Source organism: Pleurodeles waltl, chromosome 5 (genome assembly GCF_031143425.1).
Source record: "Pleurodeles waltl isolate 20211129_DDA chromosome 5, aPleWal1.hap1.20221129, whole genome shotgun sequence".
Taxonomy (NCBI): Eukaryota; Metazoa; Chordata; class Amphibia; order Caudata; family Salamandridae; genus Pleurodeles; species Pleurodeles waltl.
In genome coordinates this window covers 573,312,869-573,335,497 of record NC_090444.1, presented here as the reverse complement: position 1 = coordinate 573,335,497, position 22,629 = coordinate 573,312,869, and the positions used below count along the sequence as shown (strand labels likewise).

The 22,629-nt window shown below is 46.3% G+C and overlaps 1 protein-coding gene across 4 annotated transcripts in view; it reads right to left on the bottom strand.

Moving 5' to 3' along the window:
• LOC138295834 (uncharacterized) overlaps positions 1 to 22,629 on the bottom strand; it is a 1,330,477-nt gene that overhangs the window by 759,620 nt on the left and 548,228 nt on the right. For all 4 annotated transcript variants that reach the window (XM_069234393.1, XM_069234396.1, XM_069234394.1 and 1 more), the window contains exons 16-17: positions 22,265 to 22,342; positions 19,977 to 20,054 (exon numbers count right to left, since the gene is read on the bottom strand). In XM_069234393.1, the coding sequence (XP_069090494.1) occupies positions 19,977 to 20,054; positions 22,265 to 22,342 (156 nt within the window). The remainder of the gene's footprint in view (positions 1 to 19,976; positions 20,055 to 22,264; positions 22,343 to 22,629) is intronic.

Sequence of the window (22,629 nt, the reverse complement as noted above, 5' to 3'; positions counted from 1 at the left end):
ATCCTATGGTTGCTTTGCACTACTATATGCAGATAATTCACAGCTCACTGAACAGGTAAAGCAAGCTATCCCAGACCCGCTGAGTTACCTCAGGGACTGCCTCTTGAATAGTCAGTGGTGGATGACTAACAACTTCCTTAGGTTTAATGGAAAAAGAACTGAGCTGCTGGTCGTAGGCAATAACATGCATGAACACAGATGGCATGAATTGATCTTGTCCCATCAGCTTGGGGTTTTTACCACTCCTGCTGTGAAATCCCTGGGTACCTTGCTAGCAAAACAAATAACATTTAAAGCTCAAAATCACCCAGGGCCATATTGATAGCCAAGTAGTGCAGAGCAGTGCAGCAAGTCAGCTTGCTGTGCTGCATCACAGGGAAAGGGCAGGAATGTGTTGTACTTATCCAAATGCAACACATTCCTGTCCTTACCCCAGCGCTGGTGCACAATGGGCTGCTTTGCTTCAACGCAAGCACTCTAGCACCATGGTTCAAGGGTAACTCCGTTGCATGTAGGATTGTTTTTGTGCAGGAAGTGGAACCTTCCTGCACAAAAACAAGCCAGACGCTTTTTCCTCTTTCCACGGGTGCTGCAAAGACAAGAAGAATTAAATATATTTAGCCTCTTTAAGCCTCTCCTGGGGAGGCATAGGTTTTTAAAGCATTCCTTGGTCTACCACTTCTGGGAATGCATCGAAATCAATGGATGTTGCATGGGAACACCCACGCAACACCCATGAAATGCCTCCCTGGTGTAGAGTAAGGAAACACAGCGATTTGCACTGGGTTGCTGTAATCAAGATGTCTGAAGCCACTCAGGGCCACGTCAGGTGGCCTTGCATGTGCAGCAGCTAAGATTTGGCTGTTACCTTTGATGTCACAATGTTGATCTAAATGTGACCAGATTTAAATTATGCTGTATGGATTGATAAGCTAACTGTAAAGTGGTTCACTGAAAGTCTGTATTAAAGTGCATTTACTGGCATGCATTAACAAGTTATTTTACTTTTGCAATTTACTGCAACATGAACTTAGACAAGACTTAGTAATGATGATTTTATATTTTGAACATTTATATGTGTTTGCTTAACGTGAATAAAGTGTACCATGTAAATACTACTTTACTCTAGTTTAGCTATATTGATTTGCTAGTCCTCAGTCTCGTTTCATTTTTTTCCTGATGTCGTTCCCATAAAGTGTTAGTTTGGAAATAGTTGTGCTATTGTCTTACTCAGAGAGAGCCTGAGAAAGTAACCTTGAAGAGGGTACACAAAGAAACAGAAAATGTGAATACCAACTCAATTCATAAATGTTGCAAAGTTGTACCGAGGAGCAAAGATGGATACCTTCCCATGACGGTTTTGGGAACTTGTACGACTTTAACAGTACTGTAGGAAAGAGCTATGTAGTAGCAGCTTCCTGAGGTTCAGCAGTTCCACTTTGCAAGTGTTTCCTAAGAGCCGTGGTGACTGCCCTAAGTAGGAGGAAGTGTCCATGCAGGAGATTGAATTCTGCCCGGAAAGTCCTCAAAAGAAAGTAATTCCCCGCTCTGTAAAGATCATCAAGCATAGTTGCACCCACAGTCGTCCGTTCCTCTAATCCCCCCATCCCACCTGTGCGGGTGTTCTCCTAGCATGGTAAGAGGAAGATCAGGGATATACGGACTCAGAGGCCCTCAGTACAAACATGGTAAGGACTGCCACGCCAGCGGTGGCAGACATTACCACAAACGACGTGGCAGTTCAGACTGCCATATGATGAACACACTAGTGAACTGGCTGAAAAGCAGCCAATTCACTACTACCCACCGCCAGGCCAGATGCGACCGCCGGGCCGACGGTAGGCACTTTCGACCCGGCGGTCGAGGCCAGACCGGCAGAGGGATAATGTTCCCATTTCCACCAGGGATTTCCTGGCGGGATACCCCGCCAGGTAATCCCTGGTGGAAAACATACAGGTGACAGGAATTCTCATTCCTGTCACCTGTATGTGACATGCCAGCCCCCCTTTGCCACAACCCCCACCAACCTCCCCAAGCCTCTAGAACCGACCAACCCCCTGAAACCTGAAAACCGACACCCCCATCCCTCCTCCCTCCAATCTCCCTGTAGGCCCTCCCCAAACCCCCTCACCATCCCCCACCCCCCACCTCCATCCAGGTCCCCCCCAATCCCCTACCCCCAACATCCACATGCACCCGTATTACAACATGCACACACGCATTTATACATGCAGACACACATCCCCCCTTCAAAAACACACACCCCCATGCACACACTCACTCAACACACACACCCACACGCCCTCATCCCCCCTTCCCTCTCGGGCAGCACTTATCTGTTCTGTGGTGCTGCTCCCTGAGGGAACGGACTCCTAGGATGCTGCTCCGCCAAAATAGTCGTGCCTCCATATACCGCCATGCCTATGACTGCATCATTATAGGTGTGGCGGTGTCTTGACTGATGTGGTGGTGAGGGTGGAGCAGCATCCACCCCAGCCACCGACCGCCAGCATGGCGCAAGGCAGCCCTTACTGCCATCAATGATGGTGAGGCTCCATGCGTCAGAATATGGTGGGATGCCTGCCCCCGCCACTGGTGGTCTTCCATCGACTGTCAGCATGGTCGGCAGCGGACTATCCCGCCATGTTCAAAATGAAGGCCTAAGTATGTGTTTTCTTTAGGCAGTGGTTCAAGCATCTGACTATCCCCTGGAATGACCCTGTGTCCATGGGCGAAATGTGTCTAGCCCCTACCAGTGTCCTCACAAGGTCTGACAACTTAGGTACAAACAGGCTTAGGGCTCTGTCAGGCCTTTGTCGGCTCGCTAGCAATTGCACAAACCACTGAAGCTAAGGCGCTAAGTAATACGCCTCAAAGTCTGGTGTCAACAGTCCTCTCTCTGTTGTAGGGTGTTGAAGCATAGATAGGGCTATCCGCTTGTGGGATGATCACCAAACAAATGCAACAATCAAGGAGTCTAACTTTCTAAACATCGCCCTAGGTATCCATACAGGAAGATCCCCAAAGAAGTATAGGAGGCAAGGTAGAGCAATCATCTTCAGTAATGCTGTTCTGCCCATCACTGAAAGTGGTAGCGTTTTCCAAAAATCGATGTTTGATTTAAGGGATCTGATAACCCCACCCACGTTCCCCTCTAGTATGTCAGTTTGGTCATGATAAATCTTAACTCCCAAATAAGGCAAACTTCTGGGAGCCCAATACAAGGGGGCTAACTCTTCTGGTGGTGTATTATCTGGAGCAGCCAGGAAAAAGCAATATTTACACCAGGAACACCCAAGATTTCTGCCACTTCACCTTCAGCCCCGACAAGGACCCAAACCTCTCCAGCATGGTCTTAGCGCTGACTAAGTTGTTACATGTGTCCCTCAGAAACATCAGGAGATAGTCTGCATATAAGGCTATCCTATGCCAGTGCCCGTCAATACCCAATCCATTAAAACTCCTCCCCGACCATGCCCGGGCAGCTAGGGATTCCATAGCCAAGGCAAAAAGCAAAGATGACAAGGGGCACTGCCAGCGCGACCCTTGCCCCACTTGATAGCTGCACAATATTACTCTGCTTGTTCTAACCCTAGCAGTTGGGTCCGTGTAGAGCAGTCTGGTCCAAGCTATGAACCTGTCACCCAGCTACATTTGCGACATTACCTTGTATAAGTATCCCCATTCCAGGCTGACAAAGGCCTTCTCAATATCAACAGTGAAAGTCGCTGCACCCCCTTGGTCGAGATTCCTATGTTCCAGTATTGACAAAAGGTGTTTGATATTGAGAGCTGAGCTGTGTTCCGACCAGGAATAAAACCAGCATGGTCAGGGTGGATGAGACTGGTCATATATCAGAGAAACCGAAGCACCAAAATCTTGCTAAGAATCTTACAATCTACATTAAGCATTGAGAGTGGCGGATATGCTTTGTAGTCACTGGAAGTTTTCAGTAAGGGGATAATCACAGCCTCCCGAGTGGAAGCTACAAGCAAGTGGCATTTCTAATTTGGGAGGCAGTTGGTGTGAATAAGTGGCATACAACTCTACAGGGAACTCATCGGTCCCCGATGTCCTACCACGAGCCATGGCCTTGATGGCCACCTTTATCTCCTGTTGGGTGACATCCACACCTAGGTGTTCAGCCTCTTCTGCAGAAAGGTGAGGAAGGGCCACGGGATTGAGGTAAGCTCCTACTGCTTCCTCATCATGGCAAACTGTGCTCTCATAAAGCTTCGAATATTACTGGAGAAAGCAGTAATTAACCCCTTTCTGGCTATACTCCCAGACTCCCTTTTCCAATTCAATTTCCAGGATAGGCGGCCCCCCTCTTTTGCGGGATTAGGCAACCACGCTAGTAGTGTACCAGTGCGATCACGCTCCATATGCGTGTGCTCCATATTTCCCTTATAGTCGAACAAGGGAGTCTCTCAACTTCTTTTTTTATCAAGAAGGGTTTGGTAGAAGTACTGTTTTTTTGGTTGTTGCATTTCTATTTGGCGGGTTCCTCTTATACCTACTGATGCAGCCATGCACTGATCTCTCAGAACCACCTTAAGGGCATCCCATTACTATTGGGGGGAAGAAGCCATCCAATCGTTATCAGCAAAATATTGCTCTATCTTGTTTCTAATTTCCTCCCTAAATACCTGGTCCTCAAGCACTTCTGGCTTCAGTCGCCATGCAGGTATTAAGGCCCTGGGGCACACCCAGTCCAATTGGAGACTGGATAGGGTTGTGATCAGATATCATACAAGCCAGATATTCTGTACTGGAGCCCAAGCTGTGTATGTCAGGGGAGCATAAGCATGTGTTGAGGCGTACATGCAAGTTGTGTAGGCTAGAAAAGAAGAAATAGTCCTGGGTGTGCAGGTGGGTTAGTCTCCATGTCGCCCACTACTTCCCAGCCTTGTTGCCACTCTGAGAAGGCCCAGGCTACCCTGTACGTTTGAGAAGCTGGTAATGGGGGGTGTGATCTATCTACAGTTGGGTTAGCTACGCAACTAAATTCTCCCTCCACCAGTGCAGAGCGTGAGAGGTACTGTGCCATGGGGCTTGTTATGTAAGATAGGAAGTGTCCCTGATCTGTACTGGGTGCATACACATTAACCAATGTTATGTCCCTACCCTCAAGTCTACCCTGCTAGTCTGCTGGAATGGGACTCCGGCTCTAATCCATATTAGGACGCCCCTCGCAAAGGCTGAGTAGATAGTATATTAGGCCTGGCTTCTCCATCTTCGTTGGAGTGCCAGACCTTCTTTGGCTGTAAGATGAGTCTCTTGTAGGAATGCTATGTGGATGCCTCATCTATGCGAAAAGGATAGTACCTTATATCTCTTTGACACTGAATGCATTCCCCGAATATTCCAGGAAAGGAACTTATAAACTGTTAGAGTAACCATTAGGTGTAAATAGTATTCTTGCATGGCTCCTTACAGCCTTCCCCTCTTCAGCACCTTCCTGCAGGTCCTAAAGTTCTAGATATGTTATACACAGAATGTTGCAACTCATATAATCTCAACATATCAAATGTAAACTCTCAACCAACCTTCATCCCCCAGGACAATTCTGGCAAAGCCCCCCATCCAAACAAGTATAATTAAGAACAGAATTTGGGGCTTGCCCACAAAACATGCATTAGCAAGGAGGGGTGGGACTAGATTTTGTGGCCTTGTTCTCGCAACCCTATCCATTATCTCCAATGTTATGGGACATTGTGTCTGGGGTGTGGCTGGAGGGGGCAACTGTAGGGATGGGGTTGGGGGAGGTCAGATGTGTACTTCAAGGCTCATCCCCCTTTGGGCTGAATCATAGATATCTAGCAGTCAGGATAGTTCAACAAAAAGTTTATAAATAAAATTGTAGTGTTGGATAATATCGTCAACAAGTCCTGGTGTGACGTGCAGCATCAGAACACTGGAGTTGCTCGATATGCTGGAGGTGATGTCAGATTCAGAATCCTCAGCAGCATCCCCATTCGTCTGCATGAACGACTTAGGTACAGAGCCAATCAAAGAGGCGTTTGCCTGCATCGCCCGTCTCCTTTCATGTCTGACCTCATTCCTGTTTGGTGCCACTGAGTTGCAGGGCCAGCTCCTTCTCCTCCTCTGAGGCCCACAAGGACACTGGCCCCTTAGGTTCAGTACTGGGGCCTGGCTGTGGATGGTGGTCAATCCAGTCCCAGACCTCTTGCGAGGATTGAAAAAATTGGGTTCCCTCAGGGGTCACCATTCTGAGTCAGGCCGGAAACATAATTTCATACTGTGCGCCTCTGGACCTTCCGTGAGAAGTCCAGGAAAATGTGTACTCTGCTGTTGCCCACCATTAGGTCCCCTTTGCGGTGGGTCTAGGCCTGATATAAACCTGTACTTTGTAGAATAGGAGTTCTACCACAACTGGCTGTGGCGGTGCCCCCAGGGTCGGTGGTCGTGCCAGCACCCTGTGAGCCCTTTCTAAGGCGAGGAAAGGAGAGAGACCAACTTGAGGTAATTCTTTGGATTAAGTTCTAGAGATAGACTATCATACTGTCTCCTTCCACTCATTCCGGTAGCCCCCCACGCGAATGTTGCTGCAGTGTGACCTGTTTTGAGCGTCTTCAGCCCAGAGTTCTACAGCACGGATTTTGGTGTCTTCATCCTGGTCAAGGGGCCAGTTATCTCAGAGACATCAGGAGGCACCCTAGCAAGGTCTCTTTCCGTTGTGGTGACACTCTCCACCAGACGTTGGTGGTCATCTCTTAGTAGGCTCAAGTCTGTCCCCAGGGTATCAATTTTTGTTTCCAGAGCCTCCCTAGAGGCAGTTATTGCCTGTAAGATGTCTTGAAGAGTTGGGCCCAGCAAGGATCCCGTTCCAGGGCTCAGGGCTCAATTACTTGGTAATGTGGAATCTTGTTTCTTTACTGTTTTCCCTCTTAGGTCACTGGCCTGTCTCCAACATTGACCCCCATTTTCGGTCTTCTCATAATCCCCCCACCCGGACTCTTTGAGGGGTGCCTGCTGTGAAGTGTTGGCAAGATCCGCAATGTGGTGCCCCCTGGACTAGTCTGGGGGCTCATGATATCTCTGGATGGGGCCCGGGTTAGCGGAGCTCTAAAATCACCGACCTACTTCATTGGCGCCAAACCACGCCTCCCCTCTAGGACGCTACATTATCAAATCTACAGCTAAAAAAATATTAATCCCTCTCACTTATGTCCGCTTTCTGTTGTCATCTTCCACCTTCATGTTCGCCCTGTCAAACAGTTGGGTATGTAGCTATCTGGGCCCAAAGAGGCAGAATGACCTTCCTTTTCATATTTGCAATTTGCAGGACCATTTAACATTTAGAAAGGCCTTACAAACCCAGCTATTCCGCTGATACAAACTTGTCTTCTTTTGTCATTATTCTCTGGTCTATCACCCTCAGTGCAAGGATGTTCTTGAGAGTGCATATGCTTAATAAATAATAAATGAAATGTCACCCTCAGGGAAATATATTTTGATCCTACTGATTTATAATTTACAGCTGTTGTGACAAGATCCATCTCATTACATGACTCATTATTTGAAGTGTCAATGAAAAAGGTAACATGGTCTATCATTTGGGGATTCAATTTTTACTTTGACTTCAACTGAAAACCTCAGATCAACAAGTATATTTGGTCTGCTTTTTCGATCAAAATACTTGTGAAAATCTTATCCATACTCTACATAAATTATACAACTGTAAACCAGATAGTGGGTTTCTCTAATGCAGATTACAGTAAGAATATATATTAGAGCTTTCTAAATACATGATGGCTCAAATGGAGCTGATTTAATACAGGGGACCACTGCTCACTTTTGACCTTGCACGCAGAGAATGCACTACTGGTCAACTGACAGCCCACCAAAATAGAACTGTTGAAATTTCTCTAAATCTGTCACTAAGCCTTCATAAACTGTAACCAGCTTTTCTTCAATACCACCTCGAGTGTTGGTCCCTTCCTCAACATCTTCAATTTACATCTGCTTTTCTCCTCAATCCTCCTTTCATCTGCAGAGCTCAGGTTAGTGGGAGAGCTTTCTCCTATCTCATCCCAAGGGCTGGAAAAGTCTACGTCTTCTACCGTGCTGCCAGCAGGACTTTTTTGCTTCTCCATAAACAGCTTCAGAACCTGCTGTTTTAAGAATTTTGCACTAGTGTCAAAATACCTCTTGCAGTTGGCGTCATGCTATACACATTCTGATTAGCAACATTATCACAACCTTGTAATCACTGCATCAGTTGGAGTTTCAAGAGACATATATTGGCACCTTTGGATAGATGATAAATTAAGAAGTGCAGGAACCCATCCACAAAAATGATTGCGGGCCCAATGTATCATTCCCATACGCAAACCAGGGATGTGCAATTTGCACACTGACTAGTTTTTAAATGGCTATACAATGGTATGTTATCTTTATTTGTATAGTGTACTAGTCACCCATGAGGATACACACACACTTGAACAGATGTGTAGGTGAGCGTCCCCTCAGGGTAATTCAAAGAGCCAGGTCTTCAGCTTCTTGCAGAACTCAAGAAGTGATTAAGAGGCTCTGATGTGTTGTGGAAGGCCGTTCCATGTTTTTGATGCAATGTTCGTGAACAAACAAACTCCTGTTCTGCTCTTGTGAATGCGGGGGAAAAGTGATAGTGCAGGAAGTAAGGAGCCTAGGTAGTGTGCAGCAGGGACCCGAAGGAGGGGTTCCGCGTGCGGCCGCTGCATCTTCCAGGATGATGGCACCGCATGAGATCAGCAAAGAGGCCAGCTACTGTGGGCTCAAATCAGGGGACAACGGATCCTTGGAGGTGCGTAGCGGTGACCTGTGTGAGAGGTCTCGTGTGCGTCTGCTAAACTAATCAGTACGCGGGTGGAGCGCTCAGCCTGCAACAAAGGCAGCAGCCGCAGGCTCGATTACAGTGAATACGGTCCCTTGGCAATGTGCAGCGGGGGCCCAAGGGAGAGGCCCTGCCGGCGGCAGCCGCAAAATCCAGGACAAATGGGGCGACCACGGCCAGCATCAAAGGGGACAGCCACAGGCTTGATTTGCTCTTACCCCAAGTTAGGATTGAATCCTAATATCGCCCACGATTGCAGATAGCCTGCGCCTCAACATCTACTGCACTTCTGGCAGCACACACAACCAGAGACCCGGCGAGGAGGTCTTCAGCATGGCTGTCATACTTTCAGGACACTGAATCCTTGGCGGAGCCCGTGACTTATCCCATGGGGTGTGGCCGCGAGCCCGATCCCTCCCGCCTGCCTCTACCAGGTTTGCCAACATGGACAGCATCCCCAGCACTTTGGGAATACTGCAAGCTTCTAAGGCCAGGTAGGGCTCTATGCCCCTGCAAGGCCTTGCCCTGGCCAGTGTTAATTAGGGTACTCCAGTGCCCCCTCACCATCTTATCGCCCCTCTCACTGTGGGCTGCAGCGGATAACGGATTACCGTACCAACCACACGCGGCCTACCCTGCATGTCTCTGAGTCAACTAGGGGCACGCAGGATATTCCACTGACAGCCTTGACGGCCTGTTTGGCAGATCAGCCACCTTGGGATACATACCCTGGAGAGGGGTATTACTAAGCTCTGTCCCTGCCATCCACCGGCAGAAGAAGGTGCTGACCCCTGTTGGTCTCTAGGAGAGTTGAGGGTTCCCGCTCTCACCCCGCAATCCTCTCTCCATCTTTGGCATCTGGAACAATGGCCTCTTTACCCAGAACCTGAGGCCGCTACTCACAGTCTCCCCACCATATATGTGATCCTCCGTTCCTATGGGACACCTTATCCAGCCATTGATAGGCAGGACACACACGATGGGTGGTGCAACTGGGCACAGCGACAGAGGTAACACAGGGTCACTGCATCAGACCCTGGACCCACCCGGCAATAGAGACTGCGGCCCCTGCGACACTGGACAACTGGGTCTGTGCTTTACCGATCCTAGTGGAGCTCTTAACTCTCCTCCCCCGAGGAGCTGTCCCCCGGCCAATCATCTGGCAAATCGCCAGGCAAGTCTACACGCCAACTGCTCTTCTCGGAAGCTGTTTCGCAATCGCTACCAATCTCAACTCCATGGACGCCCCAGAGAATCCCCACCCGGATACTGCCATGGACGCATCCTGCTTAAATCTCTGCAGTTGGCCACCACCTGGAAGCAATGGACTCTAGGATGACGGACCTTTCAGCTGACTCTTGGGAAAAAATAGAGGGTGCAGATATGAGGGCCTTCCTCTGAGACTTCCTTCCTGCCCTCACAGGCCTCACTTTTTCTTCCATCCTCGAATTCCAACTAGCCCATAGGATTGGCCCCCTCCAAAACAATACTGAGGAGAGACCCCGTCCCATAATAGAATGCTTGCCTGTGAGGACGCATGGCCCATACCAGCACGACGGCCAGGAGATCCGTATCACTGCGGACTTCTCCCAAGAGATGAATGAGAAAAGAAAGGCATTCCTCGCACTCAGACCCCAATTACGCCATCTGAATATTACGTTTGGATGCTTCGAACCGGCCAGAATGTGTGTAACGGTGGATAGTAAATCCAGAGACTTCTTTGAACCTACAGACCTGCACTCTTTTTAGACTGCATTTCTGCCCATCATATGGCCCATGACCCCGAGGTCTTTACGAAAAGCCCTCTCTTGCCACACAATTCTCTTCTACATGTGGATGCTGACACTAGCTTCTTCCGCAGCTATTCTGCGACACATAAAAGGGTGAGATTCCTGGACCGCCCACGGCGATCTCAGGATGGGGGAGACGTGGCCCTTCAAGCAGTGGCGGACCCAGAGGTCACTCAGAGACAGAGACAAATCAAGGTCCCCTTTGAAACTGACGTCTCCTGCTAACTGACTGATTACCTGGGGATACCTGTGGGAATTTCTACTACCCTTCAATGGGTAAGCAGGCTGGCCATTGGTAGAGTGCTAAGTACCACGCATGTTTACCTATGCTATTATTATTGTATACCGTACCATTGCTACCTTTGTTCTCATTATTGCTGTTGTTATTGTTGCTATAGCCATAACACATGTTAGACTGAAGACGGTCCCCCCTCATCCCCACATGACCCCATTTCTGCAATCCTCGGACCCAGCACTTAGAGGTCATACTGGGTCCACCATATCATTTGCGCATCCTTACTGCTTATTATTGCAGCATTGTTCTGCCCTCATATACAAGTTAAACATTTCTATGATCAAGGCCCTACTCTACTCAGCAAACTGGGGGGTTGGGAGGGATCTCAAAACCCCAAAACAAAAAACAAAACTCAAAAACCAACAACAGAAGCATAATCCAACGCAGAAGCAAAAACGTAAAAGAATGAATCAAAGCGACATACAATAGTACCCCCCACACTGCCCGCCCCTGTTGGGCTGTGCCTCCCATTGTCATATCCGGCTGACGGCCCCTGAGCACTCTTTCTCGCCCACCTACCCCCTATATCCCCAGTAGTCTACGTCCATACCTCAGCTCCTCCCCCTGCCCACTGTCTCCGTAGATTTCTAAGTATACGCGTGCTGCCTAGGGAACTCCTTACGATACCCTTTCTTTTTTGTTATCGTCCAGGTCAGATATACCCTACATTCTTATCACCCAGTCCTAAGGGCACGTCTGTGCACGTATCAGGATCCTTCCCATTACCCCCCAACCCTCCTCTCCATCCTTGGAATGTTGTGTCCTAGCTTTCTCCCCTTTGGTTCTCTGCCTTCCCCCCCTCGGGCACGTCGGGCAACGGACTTCACAGGCTTAGACCCACGGTTTACAGAGTTAGGCTCACACACGATCCCCCTCATGACCCTGGATTATCTGCTAATCACTCCCTTTAAACCTCGTCCATTTCCACCTTTTCTTACTCTCTCTTCTTTTCACTTTGTCTCTCCTTCTCTTCCTCCCCACATCATCCCTCTTTTCTCTCACTCTTCTTCTTTGCCAGGGTCTACGCTTATGGGTTCGACTGCGAACCCCCCCACCCTCCCTCCCCCTCCTGTTCTTTCTACCTTGCCCACCACTTCAACATAGATAGCACAAATTGCCACACTGCACTTCATAGATCCGGTAGCACCAGTCTTATTCCCGCAGACCCACATGTCAGTTCCAGATTTGGGGACTGCCCTCCCATTAATGATAGTATCCTAGAACGTTCATGGTCTCACGCATTATATCAAAAGAAAAAAAGTCCTATTTTACTTACAATCCAAGTGTGCAGATATTGCCCTATTGCAAGAGACACACCTGTCTTACTCAGAATCTGAAAAACGTGCCGGGAATGGGTGGGCTGAGTGCTCTTTAATGGCAGTCCACTGTCCACACCGAGAGGCTCAGGCTCCGCGCACAAATGCAGGGTTGCGATTCTCCTCCGCCATTCCTTACAATTCAAGGTGCTCAAATCATGGAGCGACCCAGAGGGTCGATACATCCTCACCAAACTCAAACTTAGGGATCATATACTCTGTAGAGAGTCCGTCTACACCCCTACAGGCTCTAAGCATTCATTCCTCTTACATTTTAATCGTCTCCTGATGGAGATCAGAGGCTCTCACTACCTTTTGGGAGGTGATTGGAACTTGGCTCGAGACACGGTTCTGGATTGAAGGGGCAGATTGGATATCGGTAACAATGCAGACAGAGCCCTGTGGGGGGGGATGTGCTGGTGGATCGTGGGATGGTGGACCACTGGCGCCTCTTGCACCCGCTCGACCGGGAGTACACCTTTATCTCACTGGTCCACGGAACACAGTCTTGGCTGGACTACTTCCTCATCTCTCATAATCTGATTCCCATGGTTCAGGTCTCCCGGATTCTGGAAGCAGCACTGTCCGACCATGCCATAGTGCTTTTAGCACTAGAATTGGGCCTTGTTTCTTCAGACCGTCTAGCTGCGTTCTTTGAGGAGGCTGATATACCCAGTTTCACGGCAGAGGGCAGGGCTCTACTAGAGGGGGAGATCAGCAAAGAAGAGATCGTGCAGGCCATTTCCAATTTACTCTACCATAAGCCCCCTGGGAAGAATGGTTTTCCAATGGAATTTTACAAATGGACGGGACTGGAAATGGTGACCTTCCTATATGAAGCATTCCATGGGGCTGAATGGACAGGCTCTTTGAACCCTCTTTCCAATAGGACATCCATAGTGGTCCTACCATAGCCAGGGAATGATCCCTTACCGTGTGGCAGCTAACGTCCCATTTCCCTGCTCAATGACAATGTCTAGATACTAGCTAGTGTCTTGGCGGTCCGGCTCAAAAAGGTCATTCTGTCCCTTATTCATTACTCTCAGGTAGGATTTGCACCTGGGCGATCATGAAGAAATCATCTTCGTACCCTAGCGCATAAGCTTTGGACTACCAGAGACTCCAGAGAAGAGGGTGTGGCTCTCTCCCTTGACGCCGAGAAAACCTTCGATAGAATATCATGGTGGTATCTCTAAACCTTAAACCGTTTCGGACTTGGGGAAAGCTTTATTAAAAAAGTCAGTTGGCTGTATGACTCACCCACAGCACAGGTAAATTGCGGGGGATTCCACTCCTATGCGTTCCCCGTTAACCGAGGGGTGAGGCAGGGATGTCCCCTGTCACCACTGCCATTCCTTTTGGTGGTTGAACCATTAGCAGCACTCATAGATTCCCATCTATAGCCCATGTCACCATCCTGTGTGGCCGCCCGTGATTTATCTCTATGCCGACTACATCTTACTTACGATCACGGACCTCGCTCATTCCCCTCCAGCACTACGAGCTATACTGATGGAATTTGAGGCACTATTGGGATATAAAATCAATTGGGCCAAAAGTGAAGTCCTACCTCTATCCCTAGTGACTATGAGCATAGCTATAATGGCCTTCCCCATCTCATGGAAGTAATTGTGACTCAAATACTTAAGAATTCTTATCAACAGGGGCTTGAACCAGATGGTACAGGATAATGTAGAACCCCTGTTAGCTAGCACTCAGCACGTACACGTATGTCCTTGGGATGTTACCACTGCTGGTACCTCTGCCAATGCTCAGGAAACTATATGCCTGTATACTTAATTTTGTGTGGGGTTCAATGCAATCACAGCTTTCCAAAGCAACACTCCTAGTGGGAAGGGAATGTGGAGGCTTGGGATTGCCCTCTGTGGAATACTATGTGCTGGCGCTCCACCTGTCTCAGTTGACCTTCTTGCACCCAGGTATGTCAGACTCACCCCTGTTGGTACGGACGGAACACACGCTCTTGTGTGTACGCCCAGAGATCTAGATGTGCTTTACGGCATCAAAACCTCTCCACCTCAGTCCGTTCACCCAGTGTTACAGGCCACGCTGCATTCCTGCAGCTGGGCTCAAAGTCTTCCAGGGGTGGACCCTCAGATTCACACTCATGCACCACCCTGGGGCAACACGAGCTTATTGATAGGGGGAAAGGCAGTTGACTGGGAAGGCTGGCAGGTTAAGGGCGTTATAACTATTGACCAAACCCTCGCTGATGGGATGCTGAAGTCGTTCCCAATGCTGCAAGCCGAACTTTGGCTTCCTAATCGCTATATTTGGCAACACCAATAACTCTCAGATTGTCTATGTAGCCGGATAGGAACTTGCCTGTGGATGCTGCACCATTTGCCGGTGCTTGATTATTTACAAACATGGGGCTTCTTTCGTTGAGTCAAGTCAGGCCTTCACAAACTATTGAACCAACACGTATTCTCTCTCCCCCTCCTAATTTCGTTCAAGGCTAAATGGTAAACCTATTTGTGGGCAGAATATGATATGGAAGACTGGACTACCCTATTGGAGACACTGGAACGAGGTCTCCGTGAGGCACAATGAAATTCAAATACTGCACGACTGGTACTGGACGCCCCAGAAACTTAGATCAGCTGGACTATTACCCCACGTGCAATGCTGGCACTGTACTCACCCATGTTGTGACCTATTACACACAATATGTGCCTGTCCAAATATACAACCATACTGCGTGGCAGCTGGGGCCACGCTGAGCGAGGTATTACCATTACCGCCTTCTCCTCCAAAATCCTTGCTCCTCCGGGGTATGTCCTGCACCTAACTCTGCGTCTTATACATGGCGTTGACCATGTCACAGCCATGTCACGTAGGCTCTCATTATTCTAATGAGACTACTGGATTTTGAGCGGCAGAATCGCCTGCGGTGTGGGAGACTGAGTCTTACCCACTACAGGTGACGCCTGTCGCCCCAATCCGGGTTTTGCTCCAGCTAACTAGCAGTGCCTCATCTCTATCCAATAGCAGGGATGATTGGGCAGCCGAGCACATGACATAATTGATTTCTCAGGGAAATCGTGGTCACTCAGGTCTCATCCGTTTTCTCTCAGCTATATTAGTCTCACACACACAATCACAAACAGAGGCAGTATTTGGTTCAAGAAGGTTTTAATGAAGCAATGGCATCTTAGATAGCAAAGCATGTACTGCAATACCCAGGACAATACAGCATGACAGAATTAGAATATTGACAAGGAGAGTGAAGCATAGAAATAACGCTACCATATTGTCAATAGAGTCAATAGACTAATTCCTACCTAGGCTATGATAGAGCACAGCATGTTAAGCTCTAATTCTGCCCTTCAGGTTCTTCTGGGAAGACATCATCCCCCATACCTGAGCAAAGTCCTGAAGTCTGCATAAGCAGAGGTAGCTGTAGCTGTAGTGAAGCATTCAGCAATCAGCATACAGTTGTGGTTCTCTGGCTGGAATCTCCCTCATCATGGGAGAGGGTGTCGCTACTCGTCAGTGTTGGAAAATACAAAGCTTAGCTGTGGTCAACGCCGTGTATGATAATGCTCTAAACTGCTGCCCATGAACGCATTATCTATACCATATAGGACAGGACGGCGGTGTTTCTGCAAACCTGGGCCACTTTCCTTTGGCTTGCAGATGGACGAACTCCCATATGTGCCTGTACCCACCTCTCCTCCCCCTTTCTGCACCCTTCCCCCGTGGTCGTTCTCTCTCTCCTTCCTTCCTTTTCCCTCTCTCTCCCTTGCTCTCTCCCTTTCTCCCCTCCGCTCCCCATCTCATATTTCTTCTTCCTCCCCTTTCTCCCTCTGTTATCCTCTTACTCTCCTTCTTTCTTATTCTCTCCCCTTTCTCTTTTCTCTTAGTCCTCGCTTCGGGATCCCCCGGTCCACCCCCTTTCCTCTACTCTCTGCTTCCCTAGGCCTGTCTCAACCCTTCTTCCCCTTCCCAGCATTGTCTTCTTTTTGCTTTTTTCTTCCTCCCTTGGACTCCCGCCTACTACCTTTTCTGTCTCTTTCTTTTTTTTTCTTCTTTTCTCTCCATAACAGATCATAATCCTCATCTTTACCCTCTTTGCTTCTGTTGCGTGACATTCTCCCCTCTGCCATCGCAGGATAAAAGGTCACACTGGTAGCTACTGTCTGCTTGTCACAACCACCCCTTCCTCCATCCTATTGTACTCCACCGCGATCCCCACCCACCAGAGGTCCTAGACCTATCAGTGGCACCCCCTCCTAATGGACTGACAGACTAGTACACTAGTACCTTTGAGGCCGCTGTGGATAGGAGGCCTGGCATTGAACCCTATTTCCTCTACACTGCCTCTGGCCGGCATTGACATTCCTATAGAGCCCTGTCCTCTCTTTCCCTAGAGGCCTGGAAACGCACACATATGATACTAAGCGTTCATTGCTCAATTTTGTAAACGTGGTATGTGTTGCTTCATCGCTGCGGGGCTCTGCAGTTGCCTCAACCCTGGCTGTAATGTAATGAAGGAGAAAGCTTATTATGTTCCTCTGTATTGTCAATACCATGCATGATGTTACTTCCCTGTTTATAATTTTAATAAAGAATTACGAAACAAAAAAATTGTGTTCCAGCGTTACTTGCTTAATTCTAGAGGCGCGATGTAATTGTAATCACAATGTAATTACAGTGCTGAAATGGTCTGCGATTTAATGCATTGTATTGTACCAACTGACATTCCTGACAGTGGGGTTAAGCCTCATATGCCACCTACTAAGCAAACTGTTGAACCTTCTGAAAATCTGTATGGTGCAAATGTCCATCAGCATTGGCTAATCATGTTTACCTGCTCCATTTAATCTGCTATCATGTGCTTTCATCAATGTTCTGGCTGTTATCCAGAGGGATTGACCTATGTGAGCCCTACAAGACTGGTTGGGTGAGGGAAAGGAAATAATTGGCAGTAATATTTAGAGATGATATTAATAGCATGTTCAAAACACAAGCTGAAACTCTTTTCTCCCAAATGACTTGTCTGTCGGTGCAGCAGGTCTGCTGAGACCACCCTTAATTTGTTGTGTCCTACAGACCACTGCACGTAGATATGAAGTTAATGCAACAACTGCCTGGCATGGTTGGTCTGATTGCTTTTTAGTTACCAAGGATGCTAAGGCTGTGGATTTAAATTTACAGTGATGATCAATGTAATTCCTTAGCAGGAGACTTTGGGCTACTCTCTCGACTTGGACTTCACCCTTTTGGGTTGTTTTTGTTTAAAAACATCCGGCCTCTACCCTAGACTGGTAATGATCTCTTCCATTTCAGTATCAAAGTGCTTGTCAGAGTGCACTCTAAAGACAGGAGTGCAGCTTCGCCAGCCAGACACAGTGCATACATTAATATCATTGGGTACATAGGTTAGCTTAATGCTATCTTCACTCCAAAAGCCAACGAGACTGGCATAGAGGAAGGCTCACGCACCTTCAGTATAGACTTCCAGGACACACATTTCAGTGTTATTGCTTAACATCACCCGCAGAAAAGCTAAACATCCTGGCAAACCCTACTAGACGTTCCAAAACAATTGAACTCATAGCTCAACAACTTAAGTAATTTAGGAGTAATTACTTCTTGAAGGAGAATGCTCAGAGTTATAAAATATAGCTGAATGCATATGAAACAACCTTTTCAGTGCAAAGGCCAAGTATTAGAGCTCTCTGATTCTATCAGCCAGGAATTTTCTCACACCAACTATTCATGGCTTCACATGGGACACAGGGGAACAGGATTAGCCAGCTGGTGATAGGTATTGTCACTGGAGTTGAAGCAGAGATGGGTGGCATGGAGCAAAGTTGGGGGGTGTGGAAATGCTTGAACTGTCATATACTGAAGGGTGGGTAACCTGTGACTGTATCAGTGTAATGTTCAATTGTCATTTGTTTATCATAAATAAAATAAAAAGTTTAAAACAAAGAAACTATTCATGGGTGACAAATCTATGAGACAACCCTTTGTTGTGACTGCTCGATTCTTGTATCACAAGGATGCTTTACAGCAATCTAGGCTCGCTCTTCATCTCTAAAATTGCTAATGCTTTGATTTCCAGGTGAGGGACTGCCGATGGGATGAGAGTCACAAAAATTGTACAGTGCTCTAAGCCGACAATGTCAGCAGGTGACATACAAAAACAAAAGAATATAATTGAAAATATAGGAACAACATCCAATCATTTAAAAAAATCTAAATCTAAGCATTATTAAAAAATACAACATCCTATACTAACACAATGTGCAGGATCATTAGACATAAGTAAGGTAGCACATTTATGTCCAGATAAGTACAAAACATTAGATATCAATAGAAGCTATGAAGTCCAACAAATATTAATATAACAAACTATCTAAACAAAATAAATAGCCATACCATCCTTGTAAAAATAAATTTTCACAAGGATGCCAACAAGCCATACCATGTCTTAATGCTCAGTGCTGCTCTAATATAGCTATTTGCAGCATAACAAATCTTAGGGGACCCTACTTTTTGTCAAAATCGCATTCCAACTCTGTTTTATCCTAAAGGCACGATGTTATGGTAATCACAATATGATTACCAAGATATAATGGTCTGAAATGTAATGCATAGCATTGTACCAACTTACGTTCCTGACAGTGGGGTTAACGCTTCTATACCACCTCGTAAGCAAACTGGTGAAACTTCCGAAATTCTGCTATGGTGCAAATGTCCATCAGCATTGGCTAATCATGTTTACCTGCTCCATTTAATCTGCTATCATGTGCTTTCATCAATGTTCTGGCTGTTATCCAGAGGGATTGACCTATGTGAGCCCTACAAGACTGGTTGGGTGAGGGAAAGGAAATAATTGGCAGTAATATTTAGAGATGATATTAATAGCATGTTCAAAACACAAGCTGAAACTCTTTTCTCCCAAATGACTTGTCTGTCGGTGCAGCAGGTCTGCTGAGACCACCCTTAATTTGTTGTGTCCTACAGACCACTGCACGTAGATATGAAGTTAATGCAACAACTGCCTGGCATGGTTGGTCTGATTGCTTTTTAGTTACCAAGGATGCTAAGGCTGTGGATTTAAATTTACAGTGATGATCAATGTAATTCCTTAGCAGGAGACTTTGGAAGGCCAGTGTCCCCTCAGGTTAATTTGAAGAGCCAGATCTTCAGCTTCTTGTGGAACTCGAGAAGTGATGAGGAAGCTTTGAGGTGTTGTGGGAGGCCGTTCCATGTTTTTGGTACAAAGAATGAGAACAAACTTCTGTTCTGTTCTTGGGAATGAGGGGGGGTGTATGCGAGTGAAAGTGAGGCTGGGCATAGGTGGCTGTTTGGCTCCTGAATGCGACCTATGTATTGATAGGTTGTACCATATGACCTGCTTGTCATATTATTAAGCGGGCTGCCAATGTGTAACCTCTTCTGAACGGCTGCCAGTGCAACGATGGAGGCCTGCAAGGGACAGGAATGGAGATGGGAGGCGAGTGTAGCAGTGGGAGCGGTGTTTGAAACTAGAAGGAAAGTAGAAAACAAACTCTATTTGGCACATATGACGATCTAAAAGTACAATAAATCGCTCTTAAAGAAAACAGATATTAAAAACATGTAAACAATATGATGGAAAAAACTTTGTTTCTCGCTATTAAAAACCACTTCAGAAGCCTTTACGCTGTAATTTATGTATATTTACCTGTTCTTTGTATGAATAAATTATTTAGACTTACATTTCTTTCCAATCACTTTGGCCGACTGCACCACCAATCAAGTTCTCCACATCAGTAAACATCGATTTTGGGTCTGTCCTTAAAGTTTACACATCAAACAGAAAATAATGTCAGCATTAGTACTAATACGACACAAAATCACTATTTGTTACAGTTCAACTCAAAGCAAAATTTGAGATATGGCGATGCTAAACATACATTTTATTTAGGTTTATTTATATCTGCAATATATGGTGGAGAATCCCAGATTTCGCCCACAGAATGGGAAAGCTCCCCATAATATTTTTATTCACTAGAGGTCACATCATTAAGTATTTAAAGTACTTGCCATAATATACAGGGAGAACATACTTTGCTGATTAGGTGGTGCACTAACCACTATAGACAGTTCTAATCACTATAGGTATTTAAATTCCTAGGGGTTAGAAATACTACTTACACTCTAAGCAGCAATGTCACATACACAATGGTTTATTCAGCAGGTGCCATAAAAGCATAAACAACAAAAGGCCATAATAGAATATATAAGCAGAGCATCCATTCATTAAAAAAAAATCTAATTATTATTGAAAAATACAACATCATATACTAACACAATATGCAGGATCATAAGACATAAATAAGGTAGCACATTTATCTTAAAATAAGGACAACAACATTAGATGTCAGTAGAAGCTATATAGAACATCAAAATAATAAGGTAACAAACTATCCAAACAAAATAAATAGCCATTTCATCCTTGTAAAAATCCTTAACCTCAGACCCCTAGCACAAAAGCCAGAAAAGATCTTAATAAAAGGCAGTCCCTCCTGCTGAATGTGATGGGTCGTGTCGCCCTGTCCAAGATGGTGATACTACCAAGGTTCCTCTATGTCTCTCAGAGCCTGTCTATGGCTGTGCCTCACCGTTGCTTCCGCAAGCTGGATACGGTGGCCTCATCCATCCTCTGGCATAGCACTAGGCCCCGCATTGCCCTGCGTACTTGTCAATGTGCCCCCTACGATGGGGGTCTGCGAATGGCCAACCTTTACCTTTACTACCTACCTTCCCAACTTTTGGTGAGCAATGACTGGCTCAATGGCTGGTGGTCTGATCCTGCAGACTGACTGGAATTGACATCTCTAGGGTTCTCACAGGGCATGGCCATGCTGTATGGATCCCCGGTCATGGTCATTCTCCCAATAGTAACACGAGTGGTTTTCCTTGTATGGAGGGCCACACTCCGACTCATTCAGTGGGATACTAAGCTTACACTTCAGTCTAGAGTACTTATGCTCGGATTCTCTACTGCCCTCTGGTTTGAAACTTGGTGGCCTTTTAGATCAGCTGCAATGGGCTGTAATTAGTGTCAAAATACCTCTTGCATTTGACGTCACGCTATACACATTCTATTTATAAACATCATCACAACACTGTAATCATTGAATCAGTTGGGTTTTCAAGCAATATATATTGGTACCTTTGGGTACATGGTGAACTAAGTAGTTTAGGAACTCATACCCAATAGTGATTTTGGGCCCAATGTATCATTCCCATATGCAAACTAAGGATTTGCAATTTGCACACTGACTAGTTTTTTAATGGGTATGTAATGTTATGTTATGTTTATTTGTATACCGTATTAATCACCACAAGGGTATTCAGGCACTTGAGCATGTGTGTAGGTGAGTGTCCTCTCAGAGTAATTCCAACAGCCAGGTCTTCAGCTTCTTGCGGAACACAAGAAGTGATGAGGAGACTCTAATTTGTTGTTGGAGGATGTCCCATGTTTTTGATGACATGTATGAGAACAAACAACCCCCTGTCCTACGCTTGTGAATGTGGGGGACGTGTGTGAGTGAGATTGAGGCTGAGCGTAGGTGTCTATTAGGCTCATGAATGCGACCTATGTATTGATAGGTCGGATCGTAAATTGGCTATTGGTAGGAGAGACGCAAAATGACTTGTCTTCCCCTTATTATTTAGCAGGCTGCAATTTGCAACTCCTTCTGACTGGCTGCCAGTGCAATGATGGAGGTCTGCAGGGGACAGGAATAGAGATGGGAGGTGAGTGAAGTAGGAGCAGTGTTTGAAACTAGGAGGAAAGTAAAAAACACACTCTATTTGGTGCATATGATTATCTATAAGTACAATTAACCATTCCTAAAGAAAACTGATTGTAAAAACATGTAATACAATATGATGGAAAAAACTGTGTTACTTGTTATTAAAAACCACATCAGAAGTCTTTACACTGTATTTTATGTATATTTACCTGTTTTTGGATGAATAAAGTACTTAGACTTACTTTTCTTTCAATTCACTTTGGCCCACAGCACCACCAATCAAGTTCTCCACATCAATAAATATCGATTTTGGGTCTATTCTGTAAAGTTTACACATATATCATACGGAAAATAATGTCAGCATCAGTATTATTATCATACAAAGTCACTATTTGTTACAGTTTAACTTAAAGCACAATTTGAGATATGGTGAGATTAAACATACATTGTATTTGGGTTTATTTGTACCTGCAATATATAGTGGAGAATCCCAGATTTCCCCCACATGATGGGAAAGCTCCCCAAAATACTTTCATTCAGTAGCGTACACACCATAAAGCATTTAACCTGCTTGCCGTAATGTACATGGAGAAAATACTTTGCTGGT